At 33.4% G+C, this 15,261-nt stretch overlaps 1 protein-coding gene across 1 annotated transcript; it reads right to left on the bottom strand.

Moving 5' to 3' along the window:
• Window positions 1-4,323: 4,323 nt before the first annotated feature.
• LOC116129132 (ribosomal RNA small subunit methyltransferase NEP1-like) lies at window positions 4,324-14,660 on the bottom strand. The gene is made up of 8 exons (XM_031414889.1): window positions 14,466-14,660; window positions 14,305-14,387; window positions 14,128-14,185; window positions 13,478-13,553; window positions 12,727-12,963; window positions 6,358-6,611; window positions 5,807-5,871; window positions 4,324-4,463 (listed from the first exon to the last, which is right to left on the bottom strand). Exons 1-5 carry the CDS (start codon window positions 14,584-14,586, stop codon window positions 12,930-12,932), a joined length of 372 nt encoding a protein of 123 aa, XP_031270749.1. The 5' UTR covers window positions 14,587-14,660; the 3' UTR covers window positions 4,324-4,463; window positions 5,807-5,871; window positions 6,358-6,611; window positions 12,727-12,929.
• Between the last annotated feature and the right edge of the window lie 601 nt (window positions 14,661-15,261).

Below are 15,261 nucleotides of genomic sequence, written 5' to 3'. Positions count from 1 at the left end.
AGCTCACTGTAACTCCTCAATTTGCGGCAATGGAGCCGCTTGGGGATTGCTTTCACCCATGCGAGTTCGACCCTCGCGATTACGGTTGAGGAAAGTCCGGAGGTCGGGTTCTCCTTCGCCTCGACCGGCGGTTTCGGCCACTCTTGACACACGCAAGCTAGAGGAGTGCGATGGCCATGAAAGGTGCGGGGTATTTTCACGACCTTCGCGGTGGTAAGAACTGTCCCGTGAAGTGTGGGACCCTCACGCATGGTGACAATCAGGATCGTTTTGCTGGTGGTGATAGGAATCGCCCCGACTAGCACTTTTATGGGTGTGCTCTTGCGACGTGGCATGGGACAGCTCGGGCTGCGTCCTTTCACTGAGTCTCAATGAAACTGGTATTCTGCTCGGGACGCGGTTAGAATTTGCTGGCCCTTTGGAGCCCGTGGGCTTGCTTTTTGCCACTTGTTTACCTTTTCGTCCACGAGCTGTAGTGCTTGCGGCACGAGCTATTTCCCTTTGCCGCGCTTTTGCGCGACCTGTAGAGATTTTGGCGATTGCACCGCCTCAACTGACTTGGATGGCACGCCTTAGTCCAAGCGGTCCAGCCTTCGGTTGACTGTCTGGAGAGTATTGTCAAACCTCTCCAGGTAGCTTCTAATAACAGGGTCAAGCTGTGAACTTGACGGGATATCTCCTGCAGCATTTTGCGGGGCTAAAGGTTTTTTGGAAGAGGTGTCCCCCTGAACTTGGGGGAGCCCCTCAGCGCCCTGGTTGGGTTGCTCAGGTTTTGGTTGGCGGGCCATTTGTTGCTGTAGGACCGGTAGGTTGTAGATTCTCCTGATGAAGGATGAACACTAAACTAGCCCTCCTTCTAGCGCCAAACTGTTGATGTGTGATTTTGACACCAACGAAACGCACATGTGAAATGTTGGATTGGCCCAAAAGACACACATGAATGGAAAGGGAAAATGACACTAAATGCAGTGAGAAAGGAGTTTTAAAGTGGTTTGGATACTAAGGAAGCAAATCCTACGTCCACTGATGTTTTTATTAATGATAAAGGTCAGGTCACTTTAGACGACTGACTTTACATTGATGATACAAGGTATTAAAGACTGTCTTTTTTAGAGAGAGAGAGAGAGAGAGAGAGAGAGAGAGAGTTTTGTCAAGAGTAAAAATGTGCGAATCCCCTTAATGAGAGAGGAGCTCCCATTTTATAGTGGGATGCCTTGAGATAATGATCACTGAATCTGTAAGTTGGTGGGATGACCCGTGCAAATCCTTCGTTTAGAGTAATTCACGTAATTTGTCGTAGGGATTGGACACGCGGGATCATCACAATTCCTTGCTAGCCTGACGTGCACCTATTATTCTGACGGAAGCAAGCTGTGGGGTGCAACCATGATCACACGACGCAGCTGCGCCAGAATGACAGTAGACTTTTCCCGAGGTCTAACCTTTCACACTTAACTGGGCGCCACGTCAGCCCTATGTTCCCAGGCATAACAATATATATAATTTTAGTTTTTTGTTTAGAGTAAACCACTTTTTCCTGCTCAAATAATAGTTTAATGACACTTTCCCAACTATAGACTTTTAAAATATAATTTTATTATCTAAATTTATATTCTAGAGACGAATAGAGAGTAAACTCAATTCAGACTATTGAGCTTATGAATACGAGAGGACGATGATTCTTTCGGTGGTGGAAAGTTAGATTTTGAATGTTGAGATTTATTGGAATTTGATTTGGGAGAGACAACTATGCAAACCCTAATCGCTCGATTGTCGGTGATTAACGAAGCCGATAAGAGTAGGGTTGGAGGGGTTTCGGTGAGTAATGATTAAGAAAGAAAATAATGATAGTGTAAGATCACAACAATGCCAGAATAAAAAACGGAGTATAAATTTAAATAGTAAAATAGTATTTTAAAAGTCTATGGGTGAAAGTATCATTAAGCTATTATTTGGATGAGAAAAAGTCATTAACTTTTTTTTTTTTTTTTTTTTTTTTATAGCAACGCAAAATTAGTATAATAAGCACTGTTTTAAAACCCAGACCGGAGGGGCAACCCGCTCTGCTGCTCGGGTCACGGGTCAATTGGTCCAACCGGTTGGATCGGTGACGTCATCATGCTGACGTCAACACTAAAAAAAAAAAAAAAAAAAACTTGTTTTTCTAAGAATTTCATATTCCATTTTTTAACAACCTTCAAATAACAATCCTAACATAATTTAACAACAATCCACAGTCCAAATCCAAACATGATGTTGTGTTCATCCATTACATATTAAATGACAAAATACATATGATGTTGTGTTCATCCATTACATATTAAATGACAAAATACATAATAATTAATAACAAAACTTTTGGTACAAGTGTTTTTTCTTTGATCCATCTCTATATTGATTGAGCTTCATACACTAGCATCAAAATTCATCATCATCATCACTGTCATCATCATCATAACCATCACTATCATCTGCAAAATGCTTATGAATATTGAATAGCTTAATAGAAGTTTTACAACACAGTTGCAAGAGCTCTTTGGTATACACGTACATTCATGTAACTCTCTTTAATATTGTAGAAAATTCTTTTCACTGGCAAAATATTCTAGTATCAACAAAAGATTAAATGAGTAAAAACATAAATGAAATAATAGCCTGGTTAGATACAAGCAAATTGAATATCTTAAAACCTAGATTTCAACAATCAATTTCATAACAAATTTGTAAATTAATTTGGGTTATTCGCTACTAAGCTACTCCTTAAAGAACAACGTTACAGATGTTTCTCAACCTAGATTTTGCCCATTGACAACAGGAAAGTACTAGATCTGCAAAAATTGAAGGGGTCATGACTCATGAAAAACTTACACTTTTTGAAATAGAGCTGTGCTATTGTCGATTTCTAGCGAGGAATGTCATCGTCGTCGATTTCCAGCGAGGAATGGAGCTTTGCCGCAAATTAAAAAACAGCCCCAATGTCACGTTGTTTTCGATTACAAATTAAATAACACACAAAAAAAAAAAAAAAAAGTCACATAATAATTAATAACAAAATTATTTGCAATATAATCTAGAATGAACAACATTTGCAAAATAAAGTTCAACTCTTTGAATACTTTATGCCCAAAAACAACATAAGCACATACATAGACAATATAACAAACAATAAAAGGGCAATATTCACACAAATGAGCCACCACTCACCAGACCCAACAATCTAAATTTCTAAATCGATAAAAGGGCAATATTCACACAAACTAGCCACCACTAACCAGACCCAACAATCTAAATATCTAATTCATATTCTCAAAATTCATCTGACCTTGTAAGTTGTAACTTCAGATATTTAGATATTTGCAAAATCTCTTTAGCTGCTTCTGTAATCAGTATTCTGTAATCAAATATTTGTAAAGAACAACAAATGAAACAACTAAAAATGCTAACTAAATGCAGAAGAAGACGAACTTTAGGATAAAGAGCAAAGTAAAAAAGCATTTTAGTTGAAGGAAAAGAGAATAAACCTGCAAAATCAGTGAAGAAGACAAAGAAGTACAGGTTTTGTCCAAGTTTCGGTTGCCATTGAAGTTGAAGAAAATGAAGAAGAATCAATTTCGATTTTCTTTAGACTTTAGAGTTTCTTCACTTTGATCTTTGTTTGAAGTTGAAGAAGATGCAATTTGGAGCGAAATCAATGAAGGATGAAGCTCGATTGAAATGAAATAAAGAATGAAAAGAAGATGCAATTTGGGAATGCGATTGTTTTAAGGTTATTGTAGGTTTCAATTAGTGGACCGGTTTAAGCCCTGGTCCAGCCGGACCGACGGTTTAACACTATTAAGCCAGTCTGTTACCAGTCCAAAGCAGATTTGAATATGTTACTGATTTATATAGTAAACCCGATCGAAGTCATAGCCGGTTCCCGGTCTGACCGGTCTGACCGACCTGTCCGGTCCGGTTTTTAAAACAATGATAATAAGTGCATAAAATATTCATGATATAATTTTGATACCAACTTTAACACCCCCCTCCAACCGACTACCCCCTAAGCATTCTATTACGATGAAAACTTAGAGGATTCATGTTTAGAAGGTTGTGTAATTTAGAACCTAAATCTTGTTTACAAACATGTATTATATGAAAATAAATAAATAAAAATTTCTCCTGTCATTTACATTACTATATATGATAAATATAGTTTAAAGAAAACAACTACATCGATTGTTTAACAATAGTTCAACAGCAGAAACAAATATAAAATATCTCCCATAATTTATGAGCAAAATATATTCATTATTTAGTAAAACTTAGATTGTATGCATCAAACTATATACATCAATCCAAAATAAACATCCATTATATAACATTATAATTTTTTACAACAAAAAGTTATCATGCATGCCCCCAAGCTTCCTTGACTGCTGCTCACCATTGCCGCTTTAACTATTACCCACAAAGATGTCAATCTGAGAAATGAGTGCTAATCACTAAGTAAGGAAATCGATCATTAATAACATAACATGATATATATATATATATATGTTAATCATATCATAACCTATAACATAATTCATGTAATACTTTTCCTTTAATGTATCATGAACGAGGCACTTTAATGTCATGCATGTGTAAATGTAATTTTCTTTAAAACTCTTTACTATCTGCTTATTAGACTAAGTTGAGGCATGTATTACAGAAACTTTGGCCAATGAGCTAACCTTAACTTATAACATAGTTCCCATGGTCATGCATGCTATTTACTGTTCATTTCTTTCTTGCGTAGGTATGTGCATGAGTTAGCTCAGGTTCCCCATAACATGACTACAACTTCCATAAAACTTAAAACAATCACTTTATTCATGAAAATGCATGTCTATGTACTTTGAAAGCATTTAGCTCAAACTTATGATCAAGTCTCCCTTCTTTAATCATTAATATGCTTGACATGCTAGATTCTTAAAATCATACAATCTCCATACATGAATGTATCATTACATCATGTCTATCTCATCGATGCATAACAAACTCATGGAAAACTTACCATACTTATGCTTATTTATACATAAACAAGCTCATATTTAGGTAAGGCATAACATATATATATATTCTTTATATATATTTTCTATGGTCATTCATTACATAAAATATAAATGTTTATACAATCGTTAAAATAATCACCATAATCACTTGTTCAAACATGCTTCAAAACTCTTTAAACATCATTTTGATACTTGGAATCAATCATAGATTATTAGGCTAAAAAAATTAAATTAAAAAATAGGAAGCACTTTTGAGATAGTCATGTTGCACATATCATATTCAAGAAGGCATATCTCAAGTTATACACATCGGATTGATATGATTTTGGTCTCGTTTTAAAGCTTAAAGAAAAGTCTATAACTTTTATATTTAGGCCTCAACCCATTTCGATAGGTAAGATGTTTGAAAATCGCTTAGAAGGCCACGGATATGACATAGGCAACCATGGTGACATGCCTTTTTTTAAGGTTTTTTCATACTTGTTTACCTCCACTTACTCTTTAACATTTCCTAACCATTCTCAGTTGTGAAAATATGTCAAATGATCAATAATAACCTCCCTTTGTAATATGTTAAATGCTCATAACAAAATTATTTCCATTAATTGCCATCAAACTTCAATTTTCTACAATTCACATATAAATCTATCAATTGCAAATTATAACATCAAACCAAACTCAATTTCTTTTGTGTGATAAGAATTAAAGTTCCCTAATACTAAACCTAGAAACCTAATTCTTATTTTATATTAAAAGGAGGTTTTCCTTACCTTGTGTGAAAAAATCACACTCTTTTACAAATTTCCTCCTCCTTATCTGCAATTGACTTTTTATCCTAACATAATTAATAAGAAATTTAATAACTTGAAATACATAATAGTCATATAAGATAAGAAGTTGAAATTTACCCTCAAATATTCTTAATAAGGGAATAAATACAAAACACTTAAAAAATTTCAACTAAAAAGCTTGAAGTTTCAATGGAGTAAGTAAAATCTATGGAGAATTGTTAAAGAAGATGAAATAATGGAGATGTGTTGAAGAAGATCATGGAAAATGGTAAAAAAAAAATGGGTTGATCGACTTATACAAGCTAAATTCAAGATTTTTTTAACAAAAATCATTCATTTGTCTTTTGCATTTAATGACTTATAACATCATTTTCTTTTTTGCCCTTAACAACTTATTTTAATTACTCCAAAATCCTTCTTCATTCTTGTCTTGTCAAGCCAACAAAATATCATAATTCTTTTACCACTTTACCCCTAAAGCATGTGCATAGTAGTTAACTTAGCACATAAAAGTGATAAGAATATTTTACCCTTGGACGTATCGATGGAGTTTACATTTCTCCTCTCCTTATAGGAATTTCGTCCTCGAAATTAAACAAATAACTCGGGTAGCAGTCTCTCATGTCTTGCTCCACTTCCCAAGTAGCTTCTTCGACCTTGTGATTTCTCTAAAGAACATTGATGAGTGGAATACTTTATTTTGAAACTCTTTAATCTTCCTATCCAATATTTGGACTGGACACTCCTTATAAATCAAATTCTCCTTCAGTTCCACTTCTTCTGCCTGTAATACATGAGAAGGATCATTTATGTACTTGCGTAACAAGGACACATGAAAAACATTATGCACTTGTTCCATGCTCAATGGTAATGCAAGTTTGTAAGCTACTTTCCCAATCCTTTTTAGCACTTTAAAAGGACCAATGTATTGCACAACAAACTTTACTTCTTTGCCAAATCTCCTAACATGTTTGTGTGGGCCAATTTTAACAAACACTTTGTCCCCCACTTGAAATTACACTTCCTTTCTCTTCAAGTTTGCATAATTCTTTTGGTGATCTTGGGCTTGTTTCATTCTCTCTCTAATTAACCTGATATCTTCAATTATCTTTTGAGTCATCTCTAGTCCTAAGGTTTGAACCAAAGACTTCTCTCATACTTCATCCCAATACGAAGGTGATATGCACTTTCTCCCATATATTGCTTCATGTGGTGTTATCTGGATAGTAACCTGATAATTGTTATTATAGAAAAAATCCATTAATTGAATTATATCACTCCAATTTGCTTTATAATCCATAAGTAATTAAAAGCAAAAGATAAATGAATGAATTTTGCTAAAAAATCTTGATTTTAGCTTATATAAGTCAACCAACCCATTTTTTTTACCACTTTCCATCAATCTTCTTCAACACATCTCAATTATTCCATCATCTTCTTCAACATTTCTCCATAGATTTTACTTCATTCATTGAAACTATAAGCTTTTTAGTTGAAATCTTTCAAGTGTTTTGTATTTTTTCCCTTATTAAGAATATTTGGAGGTAAATTTCAACTCCATATCTTATATAATTATTATGTATTTCAAGTTATTAAGGTTGTGCTTGTTTTAATATTTCTACCATATCCTACCCAAAATACATATTTTTTTTTTCCCTATTCTGACTATTTTATTCAACTATTTTTAAACCCTTAAGTTTGTTAATTTAACTAAATACCCAAAAAAATTTAGAAATTGACAAAAACACCCACCCACCCACATTTGTCAAATTCTAGCCACCACTGTCGGAAGGTGACCGAAATCTGGCGTAATGGAGCATTACCAGTTAAATATGGTCGGTGGTACACCGATCTAGCGCTATCCGACCAGATTCACCGTGGATCTAGCTGAAAAAGGTCATATCTATAGCCAAAGATCTGGCTGTTGATGGCAAAGATATGGCCGTTGTTGACGACCAAACATGGCCAGATCTAGCCGTCAACGACTAAATCTGGGCATAAAACTAGCCATAAAAGGCCATATTTGGGCACTATCAGCCAAATCCAGCCGGTCGTGTGCCATTATGACAACTATTGCTGACCACCCTCCGAGAGTGGTGGCCTGCTGCCGACATTTAATGGGTGGATGAAGATGTTTTTGTTAATGTTCAATGTTTTATGATAAGAGTATTTAGCTAAATTAATAAATCTAGAGAGTCTTTTTGTTAATTTTCAAATCATACCTCGTAATAATCACCTACCTCAACTTTTTCAAAAATCCTACCCAAAATAATAAAACAAACACACCCTAAATTTCTTATGAATTATGTTAGGATAAAGAGTCAAATGGAGATATGGAGTAGAATATTTGCAAAAGAGTGGTTTCTTCACACAAGGTAATGGAAACCTCCCTTTAATATGAAATAAGAATTGAGTTTCTAGGTTTAGTATTAGGAAACCTTACTTCTTGTCACACAAAAGAAATTGAACTTGGTTTGAAGCTATAATTTACAATTGATGGATTTATATGTGAATTATAGAAAATTGAAGTTTAATGACAATTAATGGAAATAGTTGTGTCATGAGCATTTAATATATTACAAGAAAGGTTATTATTAATCATTTGACATGTTTTCAAATGGGAGAATGGTTAGGAAAGATATGTGCATAAAAATGTGATCAGTCGGATCTATGGTCAAATGCCTCCTCTTAAAAGGGTTACTACACATCAGAGATGGTGCTAGAAGATTATTATAGAGTTTATGCATGTGAAAAACTATGATAGCCGACCTACACGGAAGTCAATCAACACAACGATCAGTTGAATCTATGGTCAAGGCCCTCATCTTATCTCACACATACTTACACCCACACATCTTCTAACATCATCTAAAATGGCTAGTGAAAATAAAAACACATTAAAAACATAAATGAAAATAATATAAAAGATCTTTTACCATTATCAGAATATTACACTATTGAGGTTAAAGGTTTAAAAGTATGAAGGAAATATGAAAGAGAAAAAATATACAAGAGAGAAATGTATGCAAGATAGAAATGTAAAAGTTTTTTCACAAGAGAACAATGTAAGAGATCTTAGCTTTTTCACAATGCCTCCTCTTCCAATGGAAAGACGAGTCCCTCTATTTATAGAGTAATACAAGACATCTCATTTAATACACATTAAAAAGATATTTAATACAAAGCTTGACATATTTGACTTTTTGGAAAAAAAAATTTAATCTTGCCTACAATATTTGACTCTTGTATCTTACACTGAAGATATTACACTTGAGTTGGCAAACTGCCATATAGTCCACGTCTATTTTACAGATAAACATAAAGGACATAAACATTTATTTTGAAGACATGTAGAGCTTTAATTATCTGACAAGTTTGTAACGTGTCACAAGTCTTCATCTTGAAAATCTAGACAACCTATTGTTTGAATCCAATCAGTAGGAATTTGTCGAGAAGATGAATCTGGATGAGTATCTGGAGAAATGTCTAGAGAATGAGATGGCTGCTTTGCAGAGGTACTTGATGCATGCATGTATTGTTGTCGCTTGGATTTATGAAGATATCTAAAGCTTTTCTTCCTACACAATATCTGGCTGAGAATCTGGGTACCACCATTCTAGATAGTCTGAAATAGCATTTAATTGAGCACAACACATAAAGGGTCACACCAATACCATTGCAGATTATTTATCTAGACCTAAAGCTAAACAAGTTTGTTTCATGAACCCTAGGTCAAAACCACTCCCTTGTTTCATGTATCAACCACTGACCCAATCCAATTCTTGTTCATTCTCTTCTTCACCAAATCATATGCTGGACACATCTCCCAATTTCATGACCTTGTTCGAACTCGTACCATTAATAAAAATGTCACCACTCTCATGTTTTTTTTATCAGATCCAATGCATTGAAAAATATGAACAATCCATGTATGATATGTTAGGTGTCCATCCAAATTACTCATTTTAAAAAATATTTTGTTTACCTCCCGGTCCAGACATCATATTTCTAGAATTATAATGGTTCTTTCGGTATACGTTACACTAGTACCACATTGCAATTCAATTCCCAATCCATTATATGTTGAAAATGATTTTCCAGTATCAATCATCCTGAACCTCTAAGTTATACTCTTTGATGACTTTTCTCAAATGATTCAAAACCCTGAAAAAATGGAAATCTGTGTTTGCTCTTCAATTTGCTTGTTACAGAGGTCTCATGTCCACCAAAATGGCATGGTCTAACATGTTTTTTCATAAACACCACTCTATCAGATCTGATAGGCTATGTTTTTCACAACATCAAGTTATATTTCATCAGTCTTATCCATATGATCTCATCCATAATATGTTTGAACATCCTCTTAGAGATTAGATTAATTCAGAAAATTCTTTTTGAGAAAAATCAGACAATTCCAGATGAGATATGATCATCTTTTCGCGATGATGCTCTGTGAGAACTCTTTCCTCTAGCCTACACTGAGAAATTACTCCAGGTCAAACAAACATGCATAAGTTCCATCATTGCTCAATTGAATGTCACTTTAGACTATCTAGAATGGTGGTACCCAGATTCTCAGCCAGATATTGTGCAAGAAAAAGAGCTTCAGTAGTCTCGTGATTATTATCTTCATAAATCCAAACAACAACAATACATGCATGCACCAAGTACCTCTGTAGGGCAGTTATCTTAGTCTCTAGACATTTCTCTAGATACTTATCTAGATTCATCTTCTCAACAAATTTATGCTGATTGAATTCAAGCAATGGGTTGTCTCGATTTCCAAGATGAAGACTCGTGACACGTTACAAACTTATCAGATGATTAAAGCTCTACGCGTCTTTAAAATAAATGTTTGTCCTTTATATTTATCTGTAAAATAGACGTGGACTATATGGCAGTTTGCCAACTCAAGTGCAATATTTCCTATGTAAGATACAAAAGTCAAATATTGCAGGTAAGGTTAAAAAAAAAAAAAAAAAAATCAAAAAGCCAAATATATCAAGCTATGCATTAAATATCTCTTTAATGTGTATTAAATGAAATGTCTTGTATTACTCTATAAATAAAGAGACTTCTCTTCTCGTTGAAAGATGAGGCATTGTGAAAAAGTTAAGATCTCTTACATTGTTCTTTTGTGAAAAATCTTTTACATTTCTATCTTGCATACATTTCTCTCTTGTATATTTCTCTCTTGCACATTTCTTTCATGTTTGCTTCATACTTTTAAACATTCATTCAACTTCAAGAGTGTAATATTCTGATAATGGTAAGAATAACAAAAGATGTCATATATTATTTTCATTTGTGTTCATAATGTGTTTTTATTTTTACTAGCCCTTTTCGATAATGTTAGAAGATGTGTGGGTGCAAGTGTGTGTGGGATAAGAGGAGTGTCTTAACCATAAATTCGACCAATCGTTGTGTTGATTAGCATCAATAATCATAAGAATAGCGAGATCAAGAGCACGGTCTTGGATTCACCAAACCATCTAGTAATACAAAGTAGTTACAATACTTCCTGGATTCAAATCTACACCGACAATCTATAGTTTAACTTTAAGAGTTTGGAGCAATGAACGTCAAAGAGAGATATATTGAAATTAGGAAACAATGTCATAATGATTGATCCAACATTCAAAGTCATATGTGTCATTCCTATGCAAGCGTGCTAATATTGGACAAATCAGATGTCTAATAGAGCGAGTTTATGCATGTGAGAAACTATGATAGCCAACCTACATGGAAGCCGATCAACACAACGATCGGTCGAATCTATGGTTAAGGCCCTTCTCTTATTCCACACACTTACAACCACGCATCTTCTAATATCATCTAAAAGGGCTAGTTAAAATAAAAACACATTAGGAACACAAATGAAAATAATATATGAGATCTTTTGCTATTCTTACCATTATCAGAATATTATTACACCCTTGAGGTTGAAGGCAAGTTTAAAAGTATGAAGGAAACATGAAAGAAATGTGCAAGAGAGAATGTTGTTGATGCGATTAGAACTGTCCACTCTAGTATCCACACAAATGTCGTACTTTGTCATCATCTTGTTCAAAAAGCACTACACCCCAATGAGTGTCACTAGCATTCGTCTGAAGAATTCGTTTCCCAAAAGAGGGAATCTTCAATGGTTGTGTATGAAAGAATTTGCGTTTAAGACTCTTAACTGCATTAGTTTGCTTGTCAGACCACAAAGGAGGTTTTATGTTCTTAATTTGTTACGGGTCTTGAGCTATTCTTGCTATTTGAGGTTGTATTACACATCCAAGAGGTTGAACTCACACTTATAGAATCTTTTTTAGCTTTATCCACGTCTCCAATAAATACTAACTTATCTAGATCTTCTTTTAAAGTAAATAGTTTGTATAAAATATCTTATATCCCAAAAAGTAAAGATATCCAAGATATCCCTTCAATTGTAAATCCTTATACAGTCATTTCTAAGTCTTCTTTGTCTTTGTCTAAAACCTTTAAAACTCTTGTTAGACCTTTCAGAAAGCCAGTAAAAGAGTATGTCTAGACTAGTACTTTTGATAAATGTCAAATTCCAACCACAACTCAAGAACAATATATTACTCTGGAAATCCCTCAAGAATCCATTGCCCGGATCCGTGAAGGATACTCTCATGTGCACTTTGATGCTATCAAGCTTGCTCTATCTTACCACGATGATATAATTTAATATTTCTATGAATCTTAGATAACTTAGATCTAAGATTAGCACACATAATCATGATCATAGTGAATTAGTGAAAGGTGTGATGACCTAAAGTTACCCCACTCCATGTTGGATAACATGCAAACAGACACTAACAACACACTCGATAATATAATGTTAATTAAAATTAATATAAAACCAATAATTTAATACATTATATACTTACCTCTCTTGTTGCAATCCATTTAGTAGTTTCATATGATATGCGCCACGATATATAGGCGTCACACCCTTGCACTTAATCAAACCTATTTCCCTACCCTTATATTTGTATTGTATTTGCTGGTTCATCCCTTCCACGATAATTCATTTCCTTTTGACTTCCCTAAAAGATGATCGGCACTAAGCAAACTTGGATGCTTCCAATATTCAACAAGTCAATAGATATTTTTTTCTTCTATTCCTGAAAATGGTTAGAAATATTATTAAATGTCAAAGACAAAATACCATGCCTAAAGACCAAAAATGAGAGCCTGACAATTTGATACTAACGGGATACAATATATATATCTAAAATTATGTAATAAATATTAACATAATACAAAATAAATAAAAAAGATATAATTAACTCAAAAAATATTTAATAAATAAAATAAGAATAATACTATGATAGAAGAGTAATGACTACATGATTTGAGAATTAATATTCCAACACATCATATAAAAGAATTTGTAAATAAAATTTATATGTAAAACATTAACAATTAACTATTAATGAAAATTAGATCACTATATATGTAAAAATTTATATGCAATACTTAACATGGTGACTCAATATAAGCATTTGTGGCACAATAAAAGTGAAACTTAACTAAATATCATGAAGCCCAATATTATGTAGTTTACATGATCACTACAACAATAAATTTACTCAAATATAGAATTAATCCCTCTGGGACAGTTAAATTGACTCTTACAATATATCACACTTATCTTCCAGAGCCTCACAAATTCTTATGATGGAGTGGGCAACACTTATTGGACAGCCAGAAACTGGAGAAACAAAAATAATAATAAAGAGAACACCACATTATTAGCTCCAAATACAAAATGGTTTTTTTTAATATAATTTGGATATTTCAAATTAAAACAGAAAGCAAAAAAGTTTGGCTATTAGTTATTTTCAACTCAGCTTCTCTAAGAAGTTAAGAGTTTCAACTGGAGGATGTCCAAAACCATTGACAAAGAAGAAATTTTATAACAAATAAGAGGCTTAGCTCCAATTCTAAATAGTTTCAGAAAGAGGAAAGAAGAAAATGCAGATTGAACCAGACATTATAATATGCATGGTAAGATGTATATTCACTCCAGGACTTCTGAAGAAAAACAAAACAGAAGCATTTTTAAGTGAGTAACACTACACTCATTAACACTTCTCACTAACTTTCTCTCACTAACACCACATGTCAGTTCACAATTCGTCAATTCACATGGATCCCACCTGTCCAATAATGGGTTCCATCTAACCAAGTCAATCACAAACTCCCACACGGGGTTAGTAAGAGGGATTAGTGAGTTTAGTATTATTGTTTTTAATCAGGGAATAAATGATACACCAAAAACTTACTAGCTATTGAGTCATCTGTGTAATTGATCTCAATCTTCCCATTGGCCATTGCGCCAACCTGAAAATGCATATGATATTAGATCATAAAGAATACAAGTTTACATCAGACAAAATAAAGACACGAAAGCAAAAGGTACAGTATAATGTGTATTAAACAAATGTTACTTCCGAGCATACCACAAAAACAAGGTCCATATCATCGCTGATAGTGGCCACATGATTCCTCATCTTAACCCATTTTTCTGAACTATATGAGAAACCTGTAATGCAAGCAAACAACCTCTAGTATTTCCAATAGCAACATATAAGATGTAATGACTAGGCACATTTAAGCTTACCTATCTTTTGAGAGTTTACAGGTAAATACCGAGTAACAGGATTCTTGATCACACGCAATAGTTTCTCACGCTTACCAGCAGCAGTTATACTTAGGGGTGAGCGGTTCTGGGTACCCTCCATTTTCTGGGGGAACCGGAACCGGAACCGTACAGTACAGGTTCCCAAAAAAAGGAACCGAAACCGGAACCGCACAGTGCAGGTTCTTCAATTCAAGGAACCGGAACCTAAAATGCAGGTTCCGGTTCCTTTCCGAGGTACCCTGTAAAAAATCAATTACCCCCCTATTAGTTAAAAAATGACAAAAATACCTTAAAAGTTTACAAATGCACCCCTAACAAATATACTATTTGGGTTTAGGGTTTAATTATAACGTAATATTATAATTAATTAAATTGTTAATCATTTAATTAAGTATTGTAATATTGTTTATAATAAAATGTTATAATTAATTAAGTAATCATACCATAAATTTATAATGTAATGTTATAATTAATAAAATTCTAATCATTTAATTAAGTATTGTGTAAATTAGTAAATTAATTACTAATGTTTATAATATAATGTCATAATCAATTAAGTAATCATTTAATTATGTAATGTTATATTAATTATATGATCATACTATAATAGTATAATGTAATGTTATAATGAATTAAGTAATCATACTATAAATCTATAATTTAATATTATAATTAATTAAATTTCAAATCATTTAATTAATATACTAATGTTTATAATGGAATGTTATAATTGATTAAGTAATCATATTACAAATATATAAAGTAATGTTATAAT

This window comes from Pistacia vera, unplaced genomic scaffold (assembly GCF_008641045.1).
Source record: "Pistacia vera cultivar Batoury unplaced genomic scaffold, PisVer_v2 Contig208, whole genome shotgun sequence".
In the NCBI taxonomy this organism is placed as follows: Eukaryota; Viridiplantae; Streptophyta; class Magnoliopsida; order Sapindales; family Anacardiaceae; genus Pistacia; species Pistacia vera.
Note: the sequence above shows the minus strand (reverse complement) of the source record. Positions and strands in the feature narration are given on the sequence as shown.